Here is a 26843-nt window from a genome sequence, read left to right as displayed (position 1 = left end):
AGCTCCTCCGGGACCGAGCTGGGTGGAAGGGTGGCTTCTGGACGGGAATCCGGCACCCTTCCCCAGCTTTGTGGACACCACTGAAGACGTTGGTATCAGGTTCCTGCTGGGGCAGACTCTGTGCTGAGACTGGAGGGTGACTGAGGCAGGTCCACAGCCGGACTGTGCAGGTGGAGGGGCTCTCCTCCCCCCACCCCGCCCCTGCCAGGAGCACCCTGGGAGTGGACTCGGGGAGAAGGGTGGGCTGTGGCGGAGGGGTGGTCGGAGGCAGAGGCCCAGCGAGATGGGGACAGATGGACTAGATTCTGGCTGGCGTAGCAGGACTCCCCCCCGGGGCTGGGAGCACCCCGGCTTTCCTGGGGAGCACTTCACCTTCTGCATGGCACCCGGTTCAGCTGCCCCTCCATGCAGTTAAGGATAGAAAGTGATGACTTCATGTTCTTTTCACCTTCTCTGGGCTGCCCTCTCACGCCCCCGGTCCCTGCCTGCCTTGGAACCCCTAGTGCTGTGTTTCAGCACTAGGTTCCAGAAGGTGGGTGTTCAGCCTGGGATACCTCAGGGTGAGCTGTGTGGACAAGGGTGTACTGCAAACCCGGCATTTGCTTCAGCATCCGGTCAGTTTAACTGAGAAATGCTTACAGGATCATTACGGGGAAATGTACAGATCCTGGAAATTTACACATTTCTGCTAGAAGACTCCGTGGTTAAGACAAAGACTTTGGAGTTTGGCCGATGTGGCTTGAGTCCTTGTTTTATCCTTCATGCCTGGGTGACCTTGGGCCCATGCCTCAGTTTGTCGCTCCGTAAAATGGAACAGCCACAGTGCCCGTTCTTAGGGACACCTTGAGGAAGCAGTAAGCATAGAATGTGGTATGGTTGCCATGGCTACTCTTATTGTATTCGTGCTCTGATGAAAGGTAGGCTCTGTGTCACCTCTGACTTCCTGAGATACAGACCCAGAAGATGCTGGGAAAATGGTAAAAAAAAACCAAACTTTTTTTTTTTTTTTTTTTTTTCTGGACTCTGGAATTCGCTTAAATCAGCAGTGTTTGGTGTCGAGCGCATCCGAGGTGTCACCATATCGACTAGAGGGGCTCTGCTCGTCTCCGGTTTTCTGTCTGTGTGTTGAAGGTGCCGGAGGCATAGCTGTCTCTCATCAGTTCTCTTTCGGGAGGACTCGAAGGCCTGGGAAGCGTGCCCTGTCCAGACCCACGTCCTCTTACTGAGCCTCCGGGCCCTCTTCCTGGCACTGACGGGGTCCGCGAGAGGATGGGCTGTGGGGACGCTCCTGCAGCTTTTAACTTTCACCCTGTGAGCTCTGGGGGGACTGAGGTGCAGAGGCAGCAAGCCAGAGGTGACCCTGGGCACGTTCCCTTCCTTCCTTCGGCAGAGGGGAGCCTCGATGCCACCACAGGCTTGCAGCTCCCCCCTCCGCCCCTCCATCGGCTTGTCGCAGGGTCTGGCAGAAGGCACGACCCACCGAAAGACGCACTTCTCCACGTGTTCACGAATTTGCTTCTAGGTCCTGTCCCCAGACTGCTTTTGTCCTGCCGACGGCTGAAGTTTCAAAGGTCTAAAAATGCATGCGGCCGTCCCGAAGACCTTGTAGCATGGCTGTTTTCCTCCCATTTCCTTTGCTTATGGAAGGGGAGGTGGACGCACCGAGAAATGGCTTGCTTGAGCCATCAGGAGAGTCACTGTCTGTGGCCAAGGTCCTGTTTAGCTTTTGCTCTGAGCGCTGTGTTTAGGGCGGCGAGGTATTCTCCTGCTGTAAAACTAACTTGTGCAAGTAGTAAACACAGGATATAGATACTCTTTAAAAGAAGGCAGAGTTTGTCTTGACGATCTCCGGTGTGGTCAGTTTCTTATTAAGGGGTAACCCTTCAACGTGCATTACAGAAGCATTTGGTAAACTCCTTTAATCTACTCGAGAGTTCTATAGAGGTTTAGAGTTTACAAAACTTTTTAGCATTCTGTAAATTCATTTCGCATGCACCAGGCAGGGTTCCCATTTGCCAGAAGCTGAGAGTCCCTGACCACAGTGGTATCAGAGAGCTGGATTCAGGGGTTGCAAACGGATGTTCTGGATTGAAGATCCAGAACAAAAGCAAGGAAGTCTCATGTTAGGAAGGACTTGTGTGAGGGATCGAGGCCGTCCCCCGTTCCCTGTGGCATCAGGGAGAGAGTGGCCGAAAAGGCAGGCCTGGATTCACATCTTGACCTCACCCCCTGCTAGCTGTGGGATCTTGGGCAAATGCTGGAGTTATTTTCCTGGAGCCTCAGCCTTCTCATCTGGAAAATGGGAGTTCTGCTAACAGATGCCTATTCACAGGAATGTGAGAGGTTAAATGAGAAGAGCCTGGCCCATGGTTGGTGCTCAGGGAGGTGGAGGCCAGGGGTATGGCCGTATGGGGGGAGGGGCTGTGAAGGGAGATGGGGGGTGTTTCTGGGACTGAGGTGCCGTGGTGCGGGATCCAGGGCCTCTCTCTGAGGGTGGGCGGTGTCGCCTGGTGCCCTTCCCAACCTGCAAGCCTGGTTCTGGGCACGGTGTCGGGGAGTCCGGGCTGTCTTTAGGTAGATGCGCCCTTGGGGCAGGACTTGGGGGGGTGGGCAGAGCCCTCTGCCACCCCATCTATGCCCAGGGAACAGGAGGGTGGTCAGGGAAGTGGGATCACAGATCAGTAGAAAGTCTGACTTTGCTTTCTGCTCTTTCGATGGAAATGCTGGAGAAGGTGAATCACTGAGTGGGGGGCTCATGGGGTCAGAGCCTGAGAGTGTACGTGCCCCTGAATAGCAGGCACCTGTGGGGGTGGGGGCGACCCCTTCTTCCCGTGCACAGTGGCACCCCAGATGGATGTGGAGGCAGGGTGCGAGGCCCCTCTGTCTGCCATGAGCACTGTGCAGGGAGTCTGATTTACTACCTAAATAAGGGCACAGGGAAGTGACAGTACAAGATGTAAACAAAGGCAGGGAATCTGTAGGAGATGTGCTGGGAACATGTTGAGAGACCGACGGTGGCTACTTGTGCCGAGGGGGCCAGGCACTGATGTCCGGGGCCTTCTCTGTGCCCCACTCTTTCATACATATTTTCTTATCCGATCTCCCAGCAGCCCCCAGAGCAAAGGTGTCACTGCTTTCGTTTTAAAGAGGAGGACACTGGGGGCGCCTGGGTGGCGCAGTCGGTTAAGCGTCCGACTTCAGCCAGGTCACGATCTCGCGGTCCGTGAGTTTGAGCCCCGCGTCGGGCTCTGGGCTGATGGCTCAGAGCCTGGAGCCTGTTTCCGATTCTGTGTCTCCCTCTTTCTCTGCCCCTCCCCTGTTCATGCTCTGTCTCTCTCTGTCCCCAAAATAAATAAACGTTGAAAAAAAAAATAAAAATAAAGAGGAGGACACTGAAGTCAGGTGATATGCTCAAAGTGAAGGCGGGGGCTGTTAGAGCCCACAGCACGGGTCCTTGCCCTACCTTGCACGTGGTTTCCTTGGTACAGGCAGTGGCAGCCACGTGGATTTCTGCTTTTTACTTTTAAGCTTTATATTTACTTACAGTGCAATTCATGTTTTTGATATTTCTAGGAGTTTTTTTTTTTTTTAAGTTTATTATTGAGAGAGAGCGTGCGCACGCGAGTGAGGGAGGGTAGAGCAGAGGGGGTGGGGGGAAGGGAATCCCAAGCAGGCTCTGCGCTGACAGTGCAAAGCCCGATGTGGGGTTTGGACCCATGAGCCATGAGATCATGCCCTGAACTGAAATCGAGTCGGACGCTGAACCGACTGGGCCACCCAGGCACCCCAGATAGTTCTATTGGTTTTGATAAATGCATAGATTGAGTAGGTTTCTAAAATTTTGAGATCGTAGTAAATTTACATGTATTGTTAAGTCGTAGAAATGCTATGTGTCATTTACTCGGTTCCCCCCAGTAGTGACATCTTGCACAACTGTCATTCAGTATCACAAGCAGGACAGTGACACAGAGGCAGTCAAGGCATGGGACATTCCCATCACCAGGAGGATGCCTTCTGTTGCCTTTTCATCCCCCACCTGCCTCGCCCTCCCACACCCCCAGCCCAAACCCTCATCTCAGACCCCAGGTCCGCACTAATCTATGCCTCATTTCTGGCGCTTTGTCATTTCAGGAATGCTACGTGAATGGAATCATGCCATAATTAACGTGTGGGGATTGGGTGTTTTCACCGCACATAATTCTCTGGAGAGTCGTTCCAGTAGGTTTCAACAGTCCATTCCTTTTTAACGCTGAGTAGTATTCCCCGGTGTGCCTGTATCACAGTGTGTTTCTCCATTCGCCCCTTGAAGGACATCTGGGTTGTTTCTTGGTCTGGGCTGTCACGAATATAGCTGCTGTGAACAGTCATGTGCAGGTTTTTGTGTGAACGTAAGTTTGCGTTCCTCTGGGATAAATGCCAAGGAGACCACTTGCTGGGGTCTATGGTAGTTGCTTGAGTGGGCTTTTGAAGGATGCACTTGGGATGGGGGGGCAGCTGAGGAGTGGGGCCATGTTGCAGGTGGACATCGGTGGGAAGCATATGCCTGGGAGCTGGGCCACTTGGGTTCAGATGCAAGATCAGCCTCTCCGCCTTGGTGAGCTTTATCCATCTGTAAAATGGGGGTAAAGTGAGCCTGTTGTATAGCTGACGTGTATAAAGTACTTGGGACGCAGTAGGTTCTCAATAGATAGAAGCTGTTTTTTTGTTCTTTGCTTTTGAGAGAACGTGAGCGTGGGAGAGGGACAGACTGGGGCGGGGGCGGGGGGGAGCGGAGAGAATCTTAAGCAGGCTCCGTGCTCATGACCCTGGAATCATGACCTGAGCTGAAATCAAGAATTGGACCCTTAACCAACTGAGCCACCCAGGTGCCCCTAGAAGCTGTTCTTAATATGGGTTAAAAGAAAACCCGCCAGGCCAGAGCAGGGTCTGTGCCCCAGAGGTGGCCTCCAGGAGGCCTTTACCTTGCGACTTGTGACTCTGAGGCACCCCCTTCTGCCTTGGGCAGAGCCACACTACCAGTTTACCAGTTGTCCCTTCAAAGGCTGAGCCTCAACCGCCCCCCCCCCCTCCCCCCCCCAGCTTTTCCCTGAGAAGCCCCTGGCCCCGTTCTCAGACTGGGCTGTGAGTCTCTGGACGGGCACTGGCATTCCCCAGTGAACTTGGCCAGGCCCATGCCAGGGATCAAAGGAATCCCAGGGAATTCCAGATTGTGCCAGGCTCTGCTGGTCTGGATTTGCCTCACAAAGTCTAAGAATGTGCCTGGATCCTTTCAGATGTTGCTACAATTTAGTCTCTTTCAAAATGTGTTTGAGCTCTTACTGTATTCGGGGCACTGTGCTAGGTGTTGCAAAGGGCCCAGAAAAAAAAAAATCACTCTTTTTCAACAGATCAAAGCAGACGAGCCCCTTGGGGAGCCCCTTGGGGAGCCCCCTGTGGCCACATGATAAAGTCTGCGTTCATGGGGCGGCTGGGTGGCTCATTTGGTTAAGCGACCGACTTCAGCTCAGGTCATGATCTCGCGGTCCGTGAGTTCGAGCCCCGTGTCGGGCTCTGTGCTGACAGCTCAGCGCCTGGAGCCTGCTTCTGATTCTGTGCCTCCCTCTCTCTCTGCCCCTCCCCTCCTTGCGTGCACTCTCTCTCTCTCTGAAAAAAAAAAAAAACATTAAAAAAAAAGAAAAAAAGTCTGTGTTCAGTGGCATGCAGAGCTCTTCTGGCTTGAACTGGCCATCCCAGCTCCTTGTTCTGGAGGCCGCCGCTCCTTGCCACACACCCTGTGCTCCTGCCACCAGTGTGCTCACCGTGTCCCGTGCACAAGGCAGGCCACTGTGCTTTGCTTAGGGTCTTACTTCCGCTAGTGTGCCTTTCCTTCCTGGTGAAATCTTGCCTATTTTATTTTTAACCAAAAAAGGATCCTATGCCCTGGATGAAGGATTTAAGGAGCACGCAAGGCCGCCCAACCAAAGCGCCTCGTGCTCTGGAACTGCGGGCCCTTCCATAAGGCGGCCGTGCTTTTGGGACTGCGCCTTCCTCCTCTCTCCGTTCATTTCACAGGGTGTCTTGGGGAGGGTTTCACATCTGTACCATCAGAGTTGCCTCGTTCCATCTGTGGCTAAAGCGGCACGGTGTTCCTTCACGTGGCTCCACGGCGATATATGTGTGAACAGTCCCCGGGTGGTGGCTTCTTGGCTGTCCCCACTCCTGGGCTCTTCCGGGTCATGCTGCATGTTGTCGGCACACGTGTGGGGGTGGGGGGCGGTTTACCACTGCGCTCCGGTGCCCCCTACCCCTGCCTGCCTTAGTTAGATTAGTGTCCGCGTTCGCGGAACTCTCCGTGAGCCTCGAGGACAGGCATCGCGCTCCACTTCCCTTCTCCACTGGGCGCCTGCCGTGTTTGCTGACCATCCGTTTCCAGAAGCATGTGGGGCTCTGGTATTCGCCCCTCGTGCTGCCGCTGTGAGTCCCGCCTCTCGTCGGGGCTCCAGCGGGGGCAGAGCCGCAAGAGCAGGGACGCCCGCACCGCTGCCTCGGTCCCGCTTCGTGTTTGGTGCCTATCGGCGGCATCCTGGTGGCCTAATGTGTTTCCATGGCAATGGAGTCCCACAGCATCATTCTTAATGACCACCTACTGTTTCACCAGAGAGATGGGCCACCATATGACCAGTGCCATCCTGATCGAATTTGGCCTTAAAACAATTTAACGGACTTTCTCTTTTAAAAAGTCCGAGAGGACAGATCGCTGCTCGGGCGTCCGTTGCCCGATGAAAGTTGTGACGGTAGCTGCCGTTCATCGAGCGCTTCCTCACAGGAGCACATGAGCTAGGACTTCTCACTGAGCAAAGGGTTTGAGCTCTGTTGTCAGATGGTACAGCAGTCTTCTGAGGCAGGCACTGTCGTCCGTATCTTATGGAGAGAGAAAGAGACTGAACTTGGTAAAGGTCACTCAGACGGTGCGTTTCAGGAGCTGGGATTCCGCCCCAGGTGTCCTTGACCGAGGAGGACGTGAGCTGGTACCTTCCGAGCCCGCCTGCCTTTTAGGGAAGATGGAAATGAGAGGCGGGGGCGGGGTGGTGCCAGGGCAGGTTACCTCTGGGCCTTGGGCCAATGGCTGGCTGCCCCAGAACTGCATGAGGTCGTACCCAGAGAGAAGATGGCCGCCGGCGGGCCTCAACTCCGCCATTGAGGCGGCACAAAGGGTCCCTTTGAAGGGAGAGTCCGTGGCACCCCGCCTCCCAGCCCCGCTCCCCAGCCAAGCATCCAGGGGGCTGGCGGGCATTTCTGGCTCAGCTTTCTGGCCGGAGCTTGGAGGAGTGGTCTGAAATTCTTTCCTTGAGCAGCTCACTCTTGGTCAGAATGTGTTGCTTCTAGGCCGATGTGGTGTTGAAGTGCGCATCGGGTCACCCGGTGCGACCTGGGAGCCTACCCTCCACCAGGCCTCTTCCTGAACAGCCAGTCCTTTGAAAATGTATTGATTTCCCCCCCTCCCTTCCTTGCTTTTGCACTTTGGATGAACCTTGTTTTCGAAGAACAGTAGAAGGTAATTTTCCTGTGCTTGCCAGCTGGCCCATAATTGAGCAATTTCAATAACACCCACTGTAAAGTCTAATCGAAGTAAACAGGAAAATATGATTTACAATCTGGATAGCAAGTAAATACCAGGGTGCAATTAATTTTTACACAGAGCAACAGATTCTAAAACATTTTCCTGCACCGAGCAGTTTGTTTTTAATTACAGATTAGGAGCTGGCCTTTTCTACTATTATCGTCATGATTTTTTTTACTTTGTGATGGTGGTCTTCGGGTTCCTTGCATCTGATGTGACTTCCTTTGACGGTGTAACCACAGAAGGGTGGGATGGCGAAACAGGATCAGAGAAACTGATTTGTAAGGAGCGCGTTTTCAAACCTGAGCCAAGGGCTGTGTTCTTTCAGCATTTGTTTGGGGGGTGACGTGGGAGGAGGTCCTGGTGGGCCGTGTGGCATGGCGGCCTGAGAGGTCTCAGGCTACAAAGGTCGCCAGTATTGCAAATGTGTCGTTGTTGAGATGTCCTTCTAGGGATGAGAAATAGTGCGCCTTTAAAATTTTTTTTTAAGTTTATTTATTTTGAGAGACAGAGAAAGAGCATGAGTTGGGGGGGGGGGGAGAGAGAGACAGAGAGAGAGAGAGAGAGAAAATCTCAAGCAGTCTCTGTCCTGTTAGTGCAGAGCCCCACATGGGGCTCCAACTCATGAACCGTGAGATCATGACCTGGGCCAAAATCAAAGAGTCGGACGCTTAACAGACTGAGCCACCCAGGTGCCCCTAGATATGTGCCTTTCAGTGGCCAGGGTGTCTGACTCTTTGATTTTGGCTCAGGTCATGATCTCCCCGTTCGTGAGTCAGAGCCCCGCGTTGGGGTCTGTCATGACTGCTTGCAGCCTGCTTGGGATTCTCTTTCTCTTCCTCTCTCTCTGCCTCTCTCTCTCTCTCTGCCTCTCTCTCTCTCAAAATAAATAAGTAAGTAAGTAAGTAAAGTAAGTTCTCCAAATAAACAAACCCTCCAGATTCTTCCAGTAGCTTCTGTTCATAACCGGGAGGAGGGTAGTAGCCTCCTTGCTGACTGAGGCTGCCTGAGGGCTGACCCCTTCAGTTTTGACTGTGGGGCTGGTCTGTATCTGACCCTCAGCCTTGGGCATATACCGAAGCTGTGTGTAAAGCCAGCTGGGTGGAAGGTGTCGCGTGACTTGAGCAGAGTCTGGGGGACAGCAGATTGTGACCGACCCAGACCCTGAGATAGGTCTTAAAGGTGCCATGTGGCTAACTGAGACACGTTGCTGGACCCTCAGCGCGTTGGCTTTAGGGACGCCTCAAGGCTGGCATGAGGTGGGGTGGGGACTCTGAGAAGGTGATTCTGGACTTTGTGGCCAGAATGCCTCTCCTTTGGCAGGGAGGCAGTTCCATTCCAAGCAGGGTCCCGGCATGGGGTTGGTGGGGGCGTGGGCAGCTCTCTCAGGGCCCTGGTCTTCCCAAGACCTGAATCCCTTTGCCTTTCTGTTGTCTTTCCAGGGAGTTGACTGCACTTGGCCATTTCCTGGAAGAGCCCCAGCCTGAGGGCAAGCGGCCGATGGGGAGCTGTTACTGCTGATGCCAGTCACCTGGGAGGTGCCCAGGAGGTCACCCTCTGCCCAAGTCTGCCCAACCGAAGATGGCTCGTGCCCACCCTGGGATGGAGCCCAGTGCCTGAGGTCCTTACCATGGTGATGATCCTGAGTAAAAGCCTCGACAACCAGGGAGCTGACTCCATAGCATGCAGGACCTTCAACCCTGAGCTGGTAAGGACTCAGTGGGCCTCATATCTCAGATGACCTTTCTTGAGGCCTGGTGTCCAGCTGGGGCTGTGGACCGAGCATGCAGGCTTAGCAGACCGAATCCAGAGTGCCCGGGAGCAGAACTCTTGGAGATGCTGCAGGCCAGGGCGGTGGGCACAGTCACCCAGAGCCTGGCCAAGTACTTTCAGGAAGTAGCTGGCGAGGTCCGGCCAGCGCCCTGCGTGGTTCTGCCGTCCCTGCAGCTCCTTCTGGTCTCCACCCGGGGAGGGGAGGGGGTTTCCGGAAGGGAGGTGGCGGCCGCCTGGGGAATGTCAGGGGGGGGGGAGGAGAGGGAAAAGAAGGCGCGGTCTGGCGGCCAAGATGGTGGGCTGTGGTGACAGCCGCTCTCCGCCGCCTTCTGCCCAAGTTGTCCTCTGACCAAGCGGCCTGATGGGCTGGGCCAGAGAGGCAGACGGCCCGGCCTTCTCCGACTGAGAACAGAGTAGCTTCCTAAGCCCCTTCCAGCCCCAGCTCCTCAGAAGTGAGCGGGGCCGCTTCCTCGCAGAGGGGCCGAGAAGAGGTCCCGCTCCGGCTTGAATACACTCGGGGAGGAGTTTTGCAGATAGCTACATCCCCAGCACTCTGGCGCTTCTGTGGTCAGCAGGCACCCCTCCCGGTGCCCTTCACAGCCCCTCGTGTGAGCCCACCCTGGCACCCTCGTGGGCTCCCTCCCCAGGCTCGCACCGACAGCCAGGCCAAGAGCGGACAGGACGGGCCGGGTCTCCAGCCCTTGAAGGAGTGTGGGAAGGCTGCCGAGACCCGAGGCCTTTACGGCCCGCCGTGGGTGTGCCGGGCACTGGACTGGAAGCGTTCCGCAAGCGAAGGTGGGCCGGGTCTCTCCGCCCACCACGGCTTCCTTTCCACTTTGCATTGAGTATCTTTAACTAGATTCTCTCTCGCCATCCCCACTCGTGCCACTCTGGTCCCACCTGCCGTCCTCTCTCGTCTGGAAGTTTGTTGTAGCAGATTTGCTTCTGGCTCGTTAGCCTGTTACGCACCCAGCAGCCACAGGGACTACAAGGCAGATGCACCCCTCCCCGACTCCAGCCTTCCACGGGCTTCCCACCTCAGGTTGAGCAACTGCCAAAGACCTGGCCGGGAGGCACGAGGCCCATGTCCTCAGGCTTTCCGTGACCATGCTGCTTTTTCTCTGCTCTCCCTCTGCTCCCTCCACTCTGCTCAAGCCACACTGGCCTCCTCGCTCAACATGTCAAGCAGGAGCCTGCCTCGGGGCCTTGGCACTTCCTGTGTGGCCCAGGACACTCCCGCTTAGCAGGGCTCCTTCCCTCCCTCCCTTTCTTTTTTGCTCACTTAACCTAACAATGAACTCTGCCACCTTCACCCCCTCTCCCATGCTTGCTGCCCCTCTCCCTGTCTGTCTTCCCTCAGAGTGCCTATCCCACATTTTGATCTCGTTTGTTGAAAGACTTCACTGAAATGTGAGCTTCATGAAGGCAAGGAATTTTGTTTCTTTTGCTTGTTGCTGAGTACCCAGTGCCTGAGACCAGGGCCTGGGCGGTGCTCAGGGACATTTGTAGAGTGAGTGAATGTGGGTTCCTGCACCCCAGCTGCTGCTCAGCTCGGGTTTGCTCTGGTTCCTCTCTGGCTGCTGCTCAGGTTCACAGCCGAGGTGCGGGTATGAGCTGCTCTGCTTTCTGCTGGTGGGGGGTGGGGGTGGGGTGTTTTCCTGCTGAAATCTGAAGAACACATCTGGAGTAGCTCTGACCAAAAAGGAACGACCTCCGGGGTGAGGGCCATCTGGAGGTCCCCAGGGAGGGTCCCTGCCCGGTTCCAGCTGTGCTGCTGGCCTCAGCAGCTGCTGCTGAACTTGGTCCCGTCTCAGGGCCGGCCTGGCCGGGGCTGGCTGTGGAGCTGGTCCCGGGGCACGTGGGCCCCAGGTCAGCTGAGCTGCTCTTCCAGGAGGCAGGGCCTGAGTGCCTGCCAGCAAGAGCGTGGCCTCCCAGCCCTAGCCTGGGAAGGCAGACTCATCTTCTCAGGAAAGCAAAGGAAGGTTGAGGGAAGCGGACTTGAAGTCCAGGCCTGCACAGCCAGCAACCGAAGGAGGACCCCACATCGCCTCGGCCTGGTGTTGACGTCCGTGAGACGGAAGAGAGAGTACGGTGATGGTCGAGTGTGCTCTCTCCCCCGGCCGGCGGTGCTGGGAGGAAGCAGACGGGGGCTTTGCTTCGGCTTCCTAAACTGGCAACACCAGCCTCCTGTAAATACCATCAAGATAACAACGGGAACATGGAAAAGTGTTTCTCCTTTGTTTTCTAAGCAGGCTAAGAAGATAACAGAAAGCAGGGGGCGGGGGGGGGTGGGCGGGGGGGGGGGGGGCTTCAGATTAAAAAAGAAAACATGAGTCACAGGCCACTTTGGAATTAGGGGAGCAGGCCCCGGACACACAGCAGTGAGAGAGAGAAAGTCTGAAACTCTGGGTGAAAGTCACCTGGGGGCCACCCAGCGGCCTTGGGGACACGGGGCAAGTTGGCCTGTAGACCCTCCCTCCCTGCCCTCTGAGGTCTCTTGTTCTTTTTCTAAAAACGAAATGCCGGGGACAAGTGACTGGCCTTGTTCCCGAGAGAGATGTAGGAAAACAGAAAAAAGGGCCGACGAGTGCTCAGCTGCCTGGCCCTGGGGAGAGAGGGCTGAGGGCCCCGCCCGGCCCCAGCCCCGGTCCGGCTTGCACACTGCACAGCAGTGAGGACTGTGCTCGGTTCCCCTTTCCCCCACTCTGCTGGTCGCTTTCCTCTGCAGAGTGGGCTCTTCCTCCTCGTGTTCTAACATTAGCTACTGCTGCTGGAAGGCAGCCCGGACGGTTGACCTCGGGAGCGGCGTTCTCCGGCCCCTCCCTGCACGCCCACACTCAGGCCATGGCCCGTTCTCCTGGGCCCGAGTGACCATCTTCCCTGGCCCGGCCTGCCTCCACCCCCCCGGCCAGCGACAGCCCTGTCTCTCGAGTCTGGAGACTGTCCCAGGGTAGAGGGTGGAGAGTGGCTGCCTCTGTTTCCCCAGCCTCGAGGTGTTTCCCACAACAGCCGACACTGGTTTTGGGAGCAAGTACTTGCCTTTGTTCTTGTCGGATCAGGATGCCGAGGCTGTGATTTGCCTCTTGGGAAGAGCCTGGCCGTCCAGGCCTTGCACACAGCTGCCTGGGCACGGAGAGCCTTCATACCCACAGCCACCCTGAGTTGGCATTGGGCGCAGCAGCCCCAGCCGGGATCGCTGGCAGGCCCCAGGCTGGCCCGAGTTAGAACCCAGGGGTGCACGTGCGGTCCACGGCAGTCCGGTGCCTTTCTCCCACCTACCCTTAGCCACTACCCACGCCTTGGCCAACCCTGACGCCTGGGTGGGGGGGCAGGGTCACCACTCCGTCTGTGTTGGCATCTTTGAGAGCGTCCACACAGGGGCACTCGTTCCTCTTTGGCTTCTTTTTTCCTTGTCAGGCGTGGCTCCGTCTTCTTCCCACAGCCATGGTCTCACTGTGTTCCTTTCAGCAGGCTGGGGTGCCCTGCTTGTCCTGCTCAAGTGCGTGGGTGTGAGCCCGACTGTGTCACGTTGTGGTTCCCCATCACACTGTCATGGGGAAGGAGTGATGTGATTGCTTTAGTCACTACTCTGCAGAAGAACGTTCTGAGGAAGCAGGATTATGGCCAGAGATGAGCTCTGCCATTTTCTGTCTGAGCAAGTTCCTCATTAAGTAAAGACCTGAATTGTCTTTTTATTCCGATGGGCCCCTGAAGCCCCAGTTTGGTTTCCAGCTTTTGCCTTCTCTACGGAGGATCTGGTGCCAAAACCTTGTCTTGTGACCCAAGGAATATCACAGAGACCAGGCCCTGCCCTGGGGTAGGCTTAGGAGTAGAGGCGTCACGGAGAAATAGAGTATCTTCTGCAAACACCAGCCAAGGCCTTGGCTTCAGTGTGCACACTGCGTGTCGTATGGACCTTGAGGCTAGGAGTCCCCAGGGCCCGGCGGGCCTCACCACATGGTGACTGGCTGGCGCATCCTTCCTGCAGTGGTGCAGAGGGTTTGACGGAGTGGGAAGGCTGGCTGCAGAGTGGCATATACCAGCAGGAATTTCATCATGTACCAGGTGTACTTGGGATAAATCGGCTCTGGCCACCTGGAGCCCAGACGGGAGCTTGGTGTTGGGCTCAGGGAAACCTGAGCCTGGTCAGGGTACGCCTGGGCCTGACGTCCCGGGAAGCTGTCAGGAGAGCGGTGAATGAGGGAGGTCCCAGAGAGGGCAGGGACAGGGCGGCTCGGAGGCTTTTGGAAGCAGGTGCTCATGGCAGGCTCAGGGCCTCCCTGCCGACTCCCAGCGCTTGCTCAGTCCGGGAGCCGGGCCGCAGAGCAGAGAGGGCTGCACCCACGTCCTGTGCCCGTCCCGTGTCAGGGGAGATGGGGACACAGTCCCACCGAGACACTGCTGTGTGGAGGGAGGGGTCCCAGTGCAAAAGTGGGGTGCTGGAAGCAGAAGAAGGGGGGGCTGCATTGCCAGGTCATGCATTTTCACGCACTCGGTGAGCGAGCAGGAGTGGGGCTCGCTGAGAACAGGGGACGTGGCGATGTTCCTTCAAGTGGTGTGAGATCTGGGTGCGACCGATCGCTGCCCACCTGTGCCCTGTGCCCCGCCAGGAGCCTTTGCCGAGTGTTCGTACTGCCTGCAAGGCCTTGTGGAGAAAAGCACGGGTGGGGAGGGTGCCCTTTGCCTGGGGCGGTCAGGGAGGGTGGCCGAGGAGGCCGTGCGGCCGGAGTGAGGCGGGAAGCCTGTCGTGGAAAGACTCGAGGTGGCATTGGGAGGTCCAGTGTCCCACGGGCTTGGCTCGTGTGGGCCTGGTGGCTGCAGGGAGAGGGGTGGTGGGTTTCATTCCGGTTGCCGTGAGAAGTCATTGGAGGTTTGTAAGCAGAGAAGCAGCATCGCCTGGCCTCTGTGGGTTCTGGGTGGAGAACGGACGATGGGCCCACGGCACAGGCTGGGGACGGGTTAGGAGGCTGGTTCGGTCTAACAGCGGAGGGCAGCGGTGGCAGTTCCACGCTCCCGTTCCACGTGTGTGCTCCCCGGCCTGGCCAATGAGCGGCCGTAGCCAACGGGGATGAATCCTTGCTGAGCGAATGAACGGGTGAGCGAGGGCCCGGGAGCCCCCGCATGCTGGCGCAGTGGTTTCCCTCTGCGTCTGTGGGCTGGCCACGCCGGCCGAGTGGGAGGAAAAGCCCCGTGAGCCGTGCTCCGCTGACAGGTCAGCGGGCTGGCTCACCGGCTCGCTTCCTGTCGTCTGGAAACCCCAAGCCGTCCTCAGTGGCGTCTGTGCGGCAATGCAGCAGGCGGGCTGCTCGAGGGTCCTTGCTCTCTTTGGCTTTCCCCGGCCCCATCCCAGTTTGGTTTTCTGTGCGCCGCCCGCCCGGCTCGCTTTGCCACCTGCCTCCCCAACCCGGCCACGGGGCGGGGGCTGTGGTTCCCCAGCAGGTGTTTGCTTTGTGCCAGGGTGCCCCTGTAGCGTTGGAGTTTTCTCTCTCGGCAGGTGAGGCCCCTGGCACAGCCAAGCCCGACTTCCCTCTGTGAACCCTCCCCCTGGGAGTGGAGCCTGCCTGGTGTCCATGGGCTGCATGCTTGGGTGTCGGGGGCGGCACTGCCCAGAGGCCGGGCTCTTGGGTCTTTGTCACCCACTCCCCTTGGGTGACTTCGGTGTGGGTTTTCAGCGCGCGTCCTGCTGTGGGAGCCAAGTCATTTGGAAGACAGGCAGACACGGCCATCTGACTTTTTCCAGCTGTTTCCTGGTTGGCCGTAGACTGGGTGGTTAAAGTCACTGTGGGATCCAGGAGGGCAACCCGTCCTGAAAATAGGATTCTTGTTCTCAACCGAGGAGTGGGCACCGGAGAAGCCCTGCCCCGCCCCCTTTGCTTCTTGCAGCCTTCTGGTCCTTGAGCACCGGCTCCGGTGTTCCCCGCAGGACGCCGGCCCCGACCTCACGCACCCCGGCACCTTGGCCTGGGTCCTCTCCCCTCCGCTCCCACGCTCCCTGTCGTGCGATGTTTCGTCTGTGTGACTCTGTCCTCCACGAAACGTGAGCTTCCTGAGGACCAGGGCGGGCGTCCTTCACCTCTGTGTCCCAGGCTGGCCGGGATGGCCCCTTAGTGACCTGAATGGATGAACACGTAGCTGACTGAGCGCAGAGGGCTCTGAACTGGAGAGCTGGGGACAGGCACTTGGCGCCCCTTTATCTGGGTGGGGCCAGGTCTTTCCTAGTCAGCTCCCTCTCAGCCTTGTGGCCCTTAAGGCACCAGGGCCTGGGTTCCCGCCCTCTTCTCAGCCTGGAAGCCTGCGTGTCCCTGTTGTTGGGGCTCCTCCCAGAAGATGGAGTTCTCTTGGACGGGCCGACTCCTCTGGGGCCGAGAGCTTCTTTCCCCATCACGTGGTCAGTCCCCTCGTGCAGCCTGCGTGTGAATAATTTCCAGTACTTACGAGTGGGTGACTGGCGGAAGGAGGAGGGAAGGAGTCGTAAGAATGCTTGAGGCGGGGCCTTCTTTCTGGGGCCCCGGTGGGCACGGTCTCCTCCTCACCAGAGGTCAGAATAGGCCGCCTGACCCCCGCCGCAGCCGGCACAGGGGAGCCCGGAACGTTTCGTGCTCAGGTTACCGTGTAGCCGCGGAGCAGTGTCCCGTCTTGGGGTTCTCGTGGAGGCCCCGGTGGCCCGTTTCTCTCCCAGCGGCCGTAGCATTTTGTTGAGGGTGGGTGTGCGGTGTGAGGGGAGACGCACGATGCTCCCAGTCGAAAGGGAAGCCGTCGGAATACCGTGCCAAGGAGTCTGAGAGGCATAGCTCTTTGCTGTGACCAAATAACACCTTCGAGTTTCTGTTTCAGTTCAGAGAGGGTGCCTGGGGGGGGGGGGGGCTCCTTGTTGCGGCAAAGCAGCTTGCACGGCGAAGGGCCACCCTCCTGAGGTTTACCTGATGCTTCTGTGTAGAGGAGGAAGAGCTGTTCTTCTGGTGTCTCGGGGTGGGGAGGGGGGGTGGAGGGAAGGAGCCGAGGGTGACAGATGGGCCTGTGCTCCTCACTGGGGGCTCTTCCTGTCATCGAGAGGCCCCCTCTTTTCCCAGCCTGGGCTGTGGGGAGGCCTCTCTGCAGCCCAGCTTGGGGAACCGTGTATATCACACCTCGTCCGTGTCACTCAACGGCCCAGTCCCGGAGCATCAGAAGCCACGGGGCTTTCTCGTGTGTTTTTTGAAGCCATTAACTTGACGGCCTCCGTAACTCACTGGAGACTTTGGACGCGGAGTCCGGGTCTGATTGCGGGCCGATGTTGCCTCTCGTAACACTTTTGTCTCCGTCCCCTAATCTGACGTTGGCAAAAGGCAGTTACCCCTTTAACTGTGACTTTAGCAAGGGATCAGTGCAGGGTCATGTGCAAACGTGCTTCTTATGACGCGAAGAGTGAATAGCTTTTCTGGTTGTTTTCAGCACACGCCAAAGAAGATGAGTCAAGGACCGACACTTTTCTCTTGTGGAATTATGGGTGAGTAACCAAGGTGGCCGTGAAGAGTGCTTCTCTAGTCCTTCCGCCAGGGCCTGAGTCCTCCAGGTGAGACGTTGGAAGCCCTTTCCGGACACGGACACGGGCACAGGGAGCAGAGTGGGGACTCTGCCACCCCGTTCCGACCCCAGTGGTGCCGGAGTGGCACCCGGGCTGCGGGGCCGAGTGAGCGGACGGGCGCTGGTGCGTGCTTTGCAAATGTCGTCTCCAACCGTAACGTTGAGTGTTTCTGTCTGGTTTTTAAGGTAACCACGTTCATTTTTTTTTTTTTTTTTTTAATTCGGAAAACGTACCCCGGTGTAAAGTATAAGATGAAAATCTCTCCTAGCCCCCCAAAACCCAGTGATAACTCCTATTGATATTTCGGTGTGTTTTTATGTCCTGTGAGTTTTTTTATGTAGCCACGATGAACACCGGGTTACATAGAATTAGATACGAAGAAGTTTTGCTTTTCTTTGTTTCACGGAGTCGCAGTTACCATCATTCCCGCATCGCATTACATTTGTTGGTTCCATGCTGGTTTAAGGAGGCTGAAGTACTGAATTGTGTATCAATATGTATTTAACGTTGTGACTATTTCTTGGCTGTTGGGTGGCATGGCTGTTTTATTTGCCGTTGTGATTAATTAACAGTGACTAAGCGTCGAAGTCATTGTCTTCTGTGTGCCTTCAGGATTATTCCTTAGGAGTTCCCAGGAGTGGAATAGAGAGGCCACAAGGCGGGAACGTTTTTAAGGGTCTTGCTTCATATTGTTGGCTTGCTTTCCAGAAAGGTTGTCTCAGTCCCCTGTGCCCGTGCGAGTGTTTATTACTGTTTTTTTTTACAAGGGGGCAGAGGGGATGACTGCACTGATTACATTGATTTTTTTCTGAGCTCCCAATGACCGAGCACGATCCCTCCTTTCACCGTGTCTCCGTGACTCCTGCCCCCCGTGGGGACACCTTGCCACATGAGTTTCTGTGAGGTTTGCATTGAGGCAGAAACCAAGCCTCCGAGATAGGCGACCACTTCAGGCCTTCAGCCTTTGACTCTGTGCACAGGGTTTTCTTTTTCTTCTTTAGGCTCCGTCCCGTAGGTGGGGTGACGAGGCTGGAGAGTCACAGGGAGCCCCAGGCTCCTGACTTTGCAGGGTCTCCGGGATTCTGCAGCAGCCTCGGTGTGGGGCGGGTGGGGATGCTCAGTTCACACCTGGGGAAACCAAGGCCTAGTGAGGTGACCAAGCTCCCTTGGCAGAGCCGGACCCAGGCTGGGGGAGAAGGAAGATTGTTTTTGTTTTTTTTTTTTCCCCTCAGTCATAAGCCACAGCCCTGTGGGAGAGCCCAGGTGGCCCTCTTCATGCTGCCACCCGGAGGAAATAGAAACAGGGAGATCACCTGGCCTCGGTTTACCCATGTGACACACTTCTGAAACCTGTCCCCCACATGGGGCTTGATTGAGCACCTCGTTGGTGGTTAACGGCTTTCAACAAACCCTCAGTCACTTAGCCACACGGCTCGGAAGCTTGCCTCACCGCCTGCTTCATGGGCTGGACTCAGTTGTGCTGTGGTTGAACTGCCTGCCTTTGTCCTGCCAGGAAGGAGAGAGAGGCACCTGGGCGCTCAGCCCCTCAGCCCCGCCTGGATTTCAGCTGTCAACTGGGCCAGGCTAGTACATGGGGCTGTGGAGACGTGGGTCTTTATTTCGAGGCCACTCGTACCTGACCTAGGCTGGTTCCAGGGCACTGCCAGGCAGCAGAGGAGCAGCCAGGTGCGGGGGTCTCCAGAGTCCTCCTGGCCTTCTCCTCAGCTCCTCTCTCTCTCGCATGCCCGTCTTTCTGTTGACCACCCCTCCTTGATTTGGGGAGACCCTGACCCATCTGAAGCGTGCATTCACGGTACATTTCAGGGACGTGTTCCGTTAGATGTTTATTGAGTACCTACTAAGTGTCAGGCACTTGGCACAGAGATAGAGTAAGTCTACCCCTGCCCTGGGTGGGGGAAGGGGGGTTCTGTCTAGTGGAGTCTGGAGGAACAGGGAATTCAGGGCATCTTCCTGAGCCTCGGTCCCCTCATCTTGCAGATTGTAGTTCTTGGTGAGATTTAAAGGGACAGCGGCACACAGGAGGTGCCGGCTCAGTCCCTCCCGCCCTCATCCCATTTCCGGGCACTCGTGCAGGTGGAGCGTCAGCAGTCTGAGGCCTCCCATGCCTGTGTGCGGCTGCAAGCTCAGGTGACCGCTCCTGCCCGCTTTAACCGGCGAATCGAGGCGTGGCCTCACCCTGCAACGTGAACTTGGTGGCAGGGGAGCATCCCAGGGAGTGAGATTTCACTTTAGGCCTGCCTGCTTTTTTTTTTTTTTTTTAATTTTTTTTTCAACGTTTTTTATTTATTTTTGGGACAGAGAGAGACAGAGCATGAACGGGGGAGGGGCACAGAGAGAGGGAGACACAGAATCGGAAACAGGCTCCAGGCTCTGAGCCATCAGCCCAGAGCCCGACGCGGGGCTCGAACTCACGGACCGCGAGATCGTGACCTGGCTGAAGTCGGACGCTTAACCGACTGCGCCACCCAGGCGCCCCAGGCCTGCCTGCTTTTTAATAGCACTCTGGGTCCAGCCGGACTTCTCAAGAGGGTTTTGAGCCTTTCCAGGGCTGGACAATACTCAGCCAAGACAAAATGTCCTGTTACTCTAATCACCGAACCCCCTGTCTGGCCCTGATCGGTGGACTTCTCCTGTGATTGCTGGGGACAGCTTGGCCCTGTGACTCAGGGCATTTCCCTCCTCCTGAGCCCCCATGCAAGGGTCCTAGCTGGAAGCCAGTGTGAGTTTGAGTTTCCTAAGCATTCTTAAGAAAACCCAGGCAAGGACATTAGGGTGGGGAGTGCAGTGGCCTTTTTGCTTCCTCTTAAAAAACCACCCTTTCAAGTTGTTCAGCCTCCTCTGCACCCACTTAGATAAAATGCCTCACTAATATGATCAAGTGCTTGCAACAGTATGTGTTCTTTTGTAAGTACTTTACGTTGTTGTGAGCTGGCCTCTGGGCCCCGCCCCCCCCCTAGCTTCCCCCCCCCCCACCCCCCCACACCAAGTTTGGGAACTTGGTACAAAGAAGTGGTTTTGTGCTTGTCCAAAGCGGGGGAGAGAGAAGAGCAGGGCAGAGTGGAGCCAGGCCACCACCCGGCCTGCTCTGCACCAGGGCCCCGTGCTCCTTACTAGGTTGTGAGCCCCGCCTGGTCCCGGAAGGGCTCCTCCTAGCAGAGACTGTGTTTTGCCCCGTGGCTTCCCTTCTCACCTCCCGTACCGTCCCGAGGACACTTTCTTTGCTGAACTGGAATTTCCTCTGCAGGCGGCTTCTGTGGGGAAGAGCTGTGTACGTGCCCAGTTATTGTGTTCTCAACACAGGAAACCTTGGTCAGGTGGCAGCTTCGTGGGTGTGGGCCGCCTGCTGGTCAGCTGGCCTGGCAGGCGGGCCAGCCCTTGCTGCCGGCCATGACTTCCAGCGGGTGGAGAAAGGGGCTCGGCCGCCCCTGAGAGGATCGCCGTGTGCTTGGAGAGGCAGGGGCTCTACGCGCATCCTTCCAACACGGCTCCCCCCCAGGTCCTCTGTCGTTCGCCCTGGGAGATGCTTCTTCACGCTGACCCAGGGGCACACGTGTATCAGTTTAATCTTTTGGTGAAACAGGGCAAGTGGGGTGAGAGCAGCCCCCATTCACCACCCTTGGCTAATTGCACCCATTAACTGAATCCTGTATTGCAGGGACAATGGACACTACATATTCCCTTTTCCTCACCACTCAGGCGAGGAGAGGCCTGGAAATCAAATAATAGGTGAGAAAGCGAACGCAATACCAATTATTGCAAAAAGGCCACTAGGAAAAGTCGTGTAAATACAAGTCAACGAACAGAGGACAAAACAATTCGTATGCTTAAAAAAAAAAAAAAATTGCAAGGAAACCCATAATTACTTTAGGAGTTATGGTAATAAATTATTTATTAATGTAAATTATTTCACAGGCAGAGAACATAGAGAAACGAGCAGAAGGATCATGCATTATGTATAAAAGGGAATTGTAAAAATATGATAGCAGCCCTTACTTGTGCCACTCTGGTTCAGGTTTGTCAGCATTTTAATTATAAGCCCTTACTTTCTGTGTTTAATTACTTGGCTGTTAAAGTCTACTCTGTACATGAAAGGGTTGTTCCCGGGGGCACTCTCCGTGTTAATTTCTACGGGGTAAACCAGTTGGCTGTGCTGAGCCGCGTGGGACTGGAAGATTCCGCGTTGAGATTTGATAGCTTTTGGTCTTTTCACTCCACCACTGTTCATTGCTGGAAGTGGAGTGGGATTGCACCTCGGGTGCAAAAGCCGGCACTCGGAGGTGGGGCATTTTAGATGTCCTAGAACCGGCAGAGGACTGAGACGAAATGGACAACGGTAATGGCACCTGAGTGGCTCAGGCCCGTTTCTGGTCTCTGCCGCTGCTTCTGTCTCTCTCAGAGGTAGCCATTTGGAATCCGATCATTGGACCAGAGCCTCCCATAAGAAACAGATGATCAACCAAAATCGGCTAGAGAGAGCTTCGTTTTCATTTTTAAAAGCACATCCATTTATGACTATGCAGACGTATGATTTTTCTGAAGTTTGCTTTTTCTTTGTTATTGGTTTTTATTTATCGTCGGTACACGTGTGAGTTTTCACTCCCTCAAATAGCTTCAGGTTTGTCCGTGCAGAGTGCTTTGAATGTTTCCTCGCACCATTTATTGGTTTCAGACGGTGTTTCCGGAATAAAGAACAGACTGGAAGTGGGTGCAAAGTGTGGTTGGCACATGAGAGCTGTTCACGGTGACCAGTGAGAAGGGAGCCTCCCGGGCTGCCTTCTCGCCCAGGCTGGCCTGCCTTGGGGCGGGGAGGGGGCCCACAGTGGCGCCAGAGGACAGTGGAAGACAACTGGCAGGCTGACTGGGCACCATCCACCACGGTGCATTGCCAGGTAGGAAGGTGGTCAAGTTCGGGGCAGCTTGGCCCAACTGCAAGAGCACGGCCTTGGGATTGCAGACCCTGCCGTTGGCTCGCTGTGCGTCCGTGGTTGAGGCGTGACGCTCTTCTGAAGCTCCGTTTCTCCATCCGCAAGCCTCGGAATGCCGTGGTGCCTCATGGTTGAGCTGTGTGCTTGGGATGTATGCTTACGCGCTCTCTCCGCCTCAGCAAAGGTCCCGGGGGGATGTTAGTTAACAATTAATATGCAATTTGTTGAGTTCTCCGAATAGTTCTCCCCTGTGTAATGGCTCTCAGCTTTGCCGGGCGCATCAGTTTAGAGGTGAATCGCAAGCAGGTGCCCATGTCCCAGGCTGTTTATGTACCCACAACCAGGATGGGGATCTAAAGGAGATGATGGTTAAAAGTGGCCTTTCTGTCCCTTCACAGTTTTTGTTGCCATTGGGAATCCTGGCTCCGTGCACATTTCTGAATGCCCCTGGAGGCCAGGGGTGGGGGCTGGAGGTCTGGGTCAGAGCTGAACGGGCCATCACAGGGCCTCAGTGCTCCCTGCCCCATACAGACGGGTGCTCAGTCTGGTATGGTTTTTACCCCTCTACACTGTCTTGTTTGGGGATCCCACCAAGCCTCTTTTTGTAAGAGCAGAGGCTTCCCAGAAGCTGCGGTGGCCGCCATGGGCCGTCCTACCCAGCTGGGGAGGGCAGGGCCCTGGTCGCCACTCCGAAGGTTACCAGCTGCCTCGCTTCTCCTAGAGCCCCTCAGGCCAGCCTTCTTGCTTCCCTTGGTGGAGCTGCTGGAGTGTTCTCTCCAGCTGTCCTAATCCCTGTCCTCATGCCTTGGCCGAGGAGCTTGGTGTCCTGTGTCAGTGTGCCTGAACCCAAGATACAGCTGACATTTTATGATTCATCGCACTCAAGAGGGCACATCCAGAGGATGGGGCCCAGTCAGGCAAAGCCCAAGAACGTTTTCTTCCTGACCCAGCCTTGAATTAAATCTGTCTCCATCCTGATGACACGGAGAAAGAGGCACTCCAGTTGGCAGGGGGCTCTAGAAGTTCGCTTGAAAATCAGCGACCCCACTGTGGGACCGTGCACGTCTCATTGGGGCTTGTCTTCCCCCTGTGTTCTTTTTGTGGGACGGACTTAGTAACGCTGCCTTCAGAAGGACACCTCTCCAGTTTCCCATTGAAAGGGTCGGTGAGAGCTTCTACCCCGAAATCAAGCGTAGAGTCCTTGCAGCCCCGAGGCTAAGTTAGCACAACCCAACCCACAGGGCTGGGGAGACAGCACATCGTCAGCACAAGCAGATAGGTGTGAAATCCAAGAATGAGTCAGCCAGTCTTGATCTGGCTGGAGGCCTGTTACCCAGGCCTGGGAGGCTACAAGAATCTTATATCTTGGGTCTCTGCTTCAGGTGCTTAACCTTTTCTAGAAACCACATTCTGCTGTGGTTATGTCACCATAAGGCAGCCTATAAAACACAGCACACAGATACCCAGGGCCGTAAATCTCCTCTATCTCTTGAACCTAAGAAGGCCATAGGCCCCTAAGAATCTGGGCCCTTGGGAATTTCCCTTCAAGTTCAAGGGTAGAAATGGAAACAAGAACATTTGAGGTCAAATGCTATTTGTGTTCCTCCAAGTGTTTTCTTTCTTTGAGCTCTAGATCTACGTACCCAGCAGCCTTCTGCCCTCCTTAGTCCGGGCGTGGTTGGACTAGGGCCTTGTGAGTGGGGCTGGGGGACCTGGGGTTTTGTTCCCATGTGTGTGAGCATCGGATGAGGTGGTGGTAGTCTTCCAGAAACCTCAGGCTCGGGCATCAAGCCTCGGCTCTGAAAGACCCCGTGGAGGTGGCAGTGAGAGAACCGGATGGTTTGTATGCTTTTGTGTAAGTTTGTGTGGTTTGTCCTCCCGTCTCGAGGTAGAGCCTGGTGTGCGTTTACCTTACACACACACACTCCCCTGTGAGTCATCCCCAACTTGTGAAGATGGCTCACCAGGGCACAGAGGAGCTTTAGATGCTGCTGAAGGTTGACGTAATGAGGACTGCATAGAGCGTATGTGGCTGGTGCCTTTGTGCTGTGCCCACATCCACCAGAGGCCTGGCGTCAGCGTGTCCCAGGGAGAAGGTGAGAGGCCTCAGACTCTTCCCCTGGTTTCCCAGGCCTCTTCCAGCGGCTCTCCATCTCCATCCAGGACCTGCTGTGCAACTTGGGGACCCCACCCCCTCCTGCGGGAAAGGGCCCTCTGAGTACTTGAAGGGTAAAAGTTTTCCTTGTCTGTAGTTCGACTTCCTGCCTGAAAACAAACAGCAGAACACCAACTTTTAATGGTGTTCTGAATTCAGATTTGTAGAGGCTGGACTGGTCAACCTTCTAGAAGCTTCCTGGGTGTGGCTGCCACTCTGACAAAGGTGTTTGAGAACCCAGGTCCCCGAGTAGCCTGTAGGAGCAGTTCTCAGCAATTTTGCCACAAAATAACCTGAGGAACTTATTTAAAATTTTTTTAATGTTTATTTATTTTTGAGAGAGAGAGAGAGAGAGAGACAGGGACAGACAGAGCGAGCAGGGGATGGGCCGAGAGAGAGGGAGACACAGAATCCGAAGCGGCTCCAGGCTTTGAGCTGTCAGCACAGAGCCCGACGCGGGGCTCGAACCCACCAACCGTGAGATCATGACCTGAGCCGAAGCCGGACGTAGAGGAGCTTGCTTAAATGCAGACTCCTCCCCTCTAGAGATTGTTTCCTGAGAAAGGGACTGGGCCTAGGAATTGCATTGTAACACCCCAAGGGATGCTCCTGCAGGGGGTCCCAAGCCACACGGAGGAAATCCTGCCATAGAGCCTACGGGTTGCCACTCCAGCACTCCCAACAGTGCTTGGTGCCCAGTTGCCGGAGAGCTGAGCCTCAGCGGTAGGAGCAGAGCCCGCAGTGCCCTCGCGGGCCTTGTTCCAGGCAACTGTTTGGTTCTCAAAATAGCTCTGCGAGGGCATCACTGTCACTCTCATTTTACACATGAGGAAACTGAGGCCCTGAGAGATTAAGTAACTCTGCAGAGCTGAGACTCAAACCCATGTCCGTACCCTTCCCACCCTCCCAAGTGACCCCTGCTCAGTGGACTCCCCAGGTCCGTGACCCTGGTCACTTTTGAAAGAGTTACAGTTGTTTGTGCAGAGTGATATTGAATGGAGGGGTGGGGGCATCCGGTGTCCTCTCCTCAGAGCCCTCCTGAGGTCCTTTTTGTACAGTGTGACGTCAGGGCCAGAAGCTCAGGGCGGTTTGCCATTAAAAAGTGGCTTCTATTCCTGTTTCTTTTGTCTGATGACCTGACCCAGCAAATCGCTTTATGTTCCTTGAGTGAAGGGGGAAAACACCAAGGCTAAACATAGCCTCCATTGTCTTTACTTTTCTTATGTTGTACTTCTTCAAGCGATAAAGATAGTAACCGTTAAAATGCTATCTGTCCCTCAGACAGACCAGGTGGCCCCCTGGCTGCTGTTGAGGCACAGAAGCAGTGCTCCACGTTGGGCAGTGCGTGGTGTTTCCAGAGAATCCCAGACATCGTAGCGCTAACCAGACTCCCGGCCGCTTCCCGTGCAGCTATCCGCGGCCTCGGTAAAGTGGGAAGTTGAACGCAGAGCCCAGCCTGTACCTCCCTGACCAAGGATAAAAGACCACTGAGGCCAAGCGAACCCCCACAGCCGGCTCTGCCGCTTTCCGGCACACTGTCGGTTCCTTCCTCCACCCGCCGCCACCGGCTGAGGTCTGCGGTGTGCCGGGCTCCGTGCCGGGCACTGGGTGGCCATGCTGGGTCTGTGCTTGACAGCTTGTGGCTCAGTGGAAGCAGACACGTAAACAGATAATTAGGGTTCAGTCAACGTCTGGGCCGGAAGATCGAAAGTCAGACAGAGAGCTGTGGGCGCCTAGTGGCTAATACGGAGAAGGCATATCTACAGAGAAGGTGATGTGGAGTTGGCTCTGCTGGACTAGAAAGAGCCCCTTGCTGGAAGGATGAAGGCAGGAGGAGAAGAGTCCAGGCCTTTGCCAAGGCGCAAGGGCGTGAAAGAGCTGATGTTTGGGGGGGAAACGGTAGATTCATTGCAGACACATCGTGCTCACGTTTGACCGGTGGATCCAGTTAAGAACCGAGTCTTAATCATTTCAACGAGGAAATCTTACCGTTAGGGTCACAGAGGGTTACTCTTGGAACGGAGCAGAGTGGTTCCCCCAGGCAAACAGGAGCACGCCAGCGCTAGCCATCCAACCCGGTCCCCGCCGGGGATTCGAGAGGGACCCTGAACGCAGTTGGGGCACCTACCTCCTCTCACAGAAGTTCCCTGTGCCCATTCCTGAGGCTGCTTCACTAAACTCCCGCTTTATTAAGGGTAGCTGGTACGTAAGAACTACTCTCTGGGCTGTGTCCACAAACCAGGGGGAGGGTGCTTTATGGGCTCTTTCAGGGGTCCTTGAAGATGGTTTCGACTCTGCCTGCTTCTTGTCTGATGTCACAGGAAGTTCAGGGTGTCTAGAGCAGGGTGAACTGGGGAGATGGGGTCAGGATGCCAGGCTAAAGCGTTTGCCTCCTTTCTGCAAGGCCATGGGCAACTGCCTGGGGTCAGACCATGCTAGGCATGGGCCCCGAGAAGTTCTCTGGAGGCAGTGAGGAGGTGAGCCTGGAATGGGGAGGCCTGCGCATCCTGTCAGGATGCACCAAGATCACGAGGTGGCCATGGGGGAGGGATGGTGCTGTCAGATGAGAGGGACCGAATGTTCTGCTTAATTGACTCCCAAGTCCCCTTACTTCTCATGACTTCCCTGGAGATGGGAAAGTTCCAGCGCAGTGAAATTAAAATGGAATAGAAAGTAGTTTCCTCTGAGAATGGGATCAATTCTTTTTAATTTCACGGGTTTCCCAAGGCCTCGAACAGAGGCGGTCTGTGTTGAGCCTTGGGTTCCTTGAGCAGGGCTACTGTGGTTCCATGTTGGGGCCCCTGC

General features: G+C 55.8%; 1 protein-coding gene across 1 annotated transcript in view; it reads left to right on the top strand.

Moving 5' to 3' along the window:
* The window catches only part of FAM53B (family with sequence similarity 53 member B), an 85681-nt gene that overhangs the window by 1290 nt on the left and 57548 nt on the right, over positions 1 to 26843 (top strand). The window contains exons 2-3 of the mRNA XM_040486705.1: positions 9043 to 9308; positions 16805 to 16859. Of these exons, the coding sequence (XP_040342639.1) occupies positions 9231 to 9308; positions 16805 to 16859 (133 nt within the window). The 5' untranslated portion in view covers positions 9043 to 9230. The remainder of the gene's footprint in view (positions 1 to 9042; positions 9309 to 16804; positions 16860 to 26843) is intronic.

The sequence above is a fragment of the Herpailurus yagouaroundi genome, unplaced genomic scaffold (genome assembly GCF_014898765.1).
Source record: "Herpailurus yagouaroundi ecotype Mexico unplaced genomic scaffold, PumYag 163, whole genome shotgun sequence".
NCBI classification, from domain to species: domain Eukaryota; kingdom Metazoa; phylum Chordata; class Mammalia; order Carnivora; family Felidae; genus Herpailurus; species Herpailurus yagouaroundi.
The sequence above is the reverse complement of the archived record's forward strand: the minus strand, read 5'-3'. Positions and strand labels throughout refer to the sequence as shown.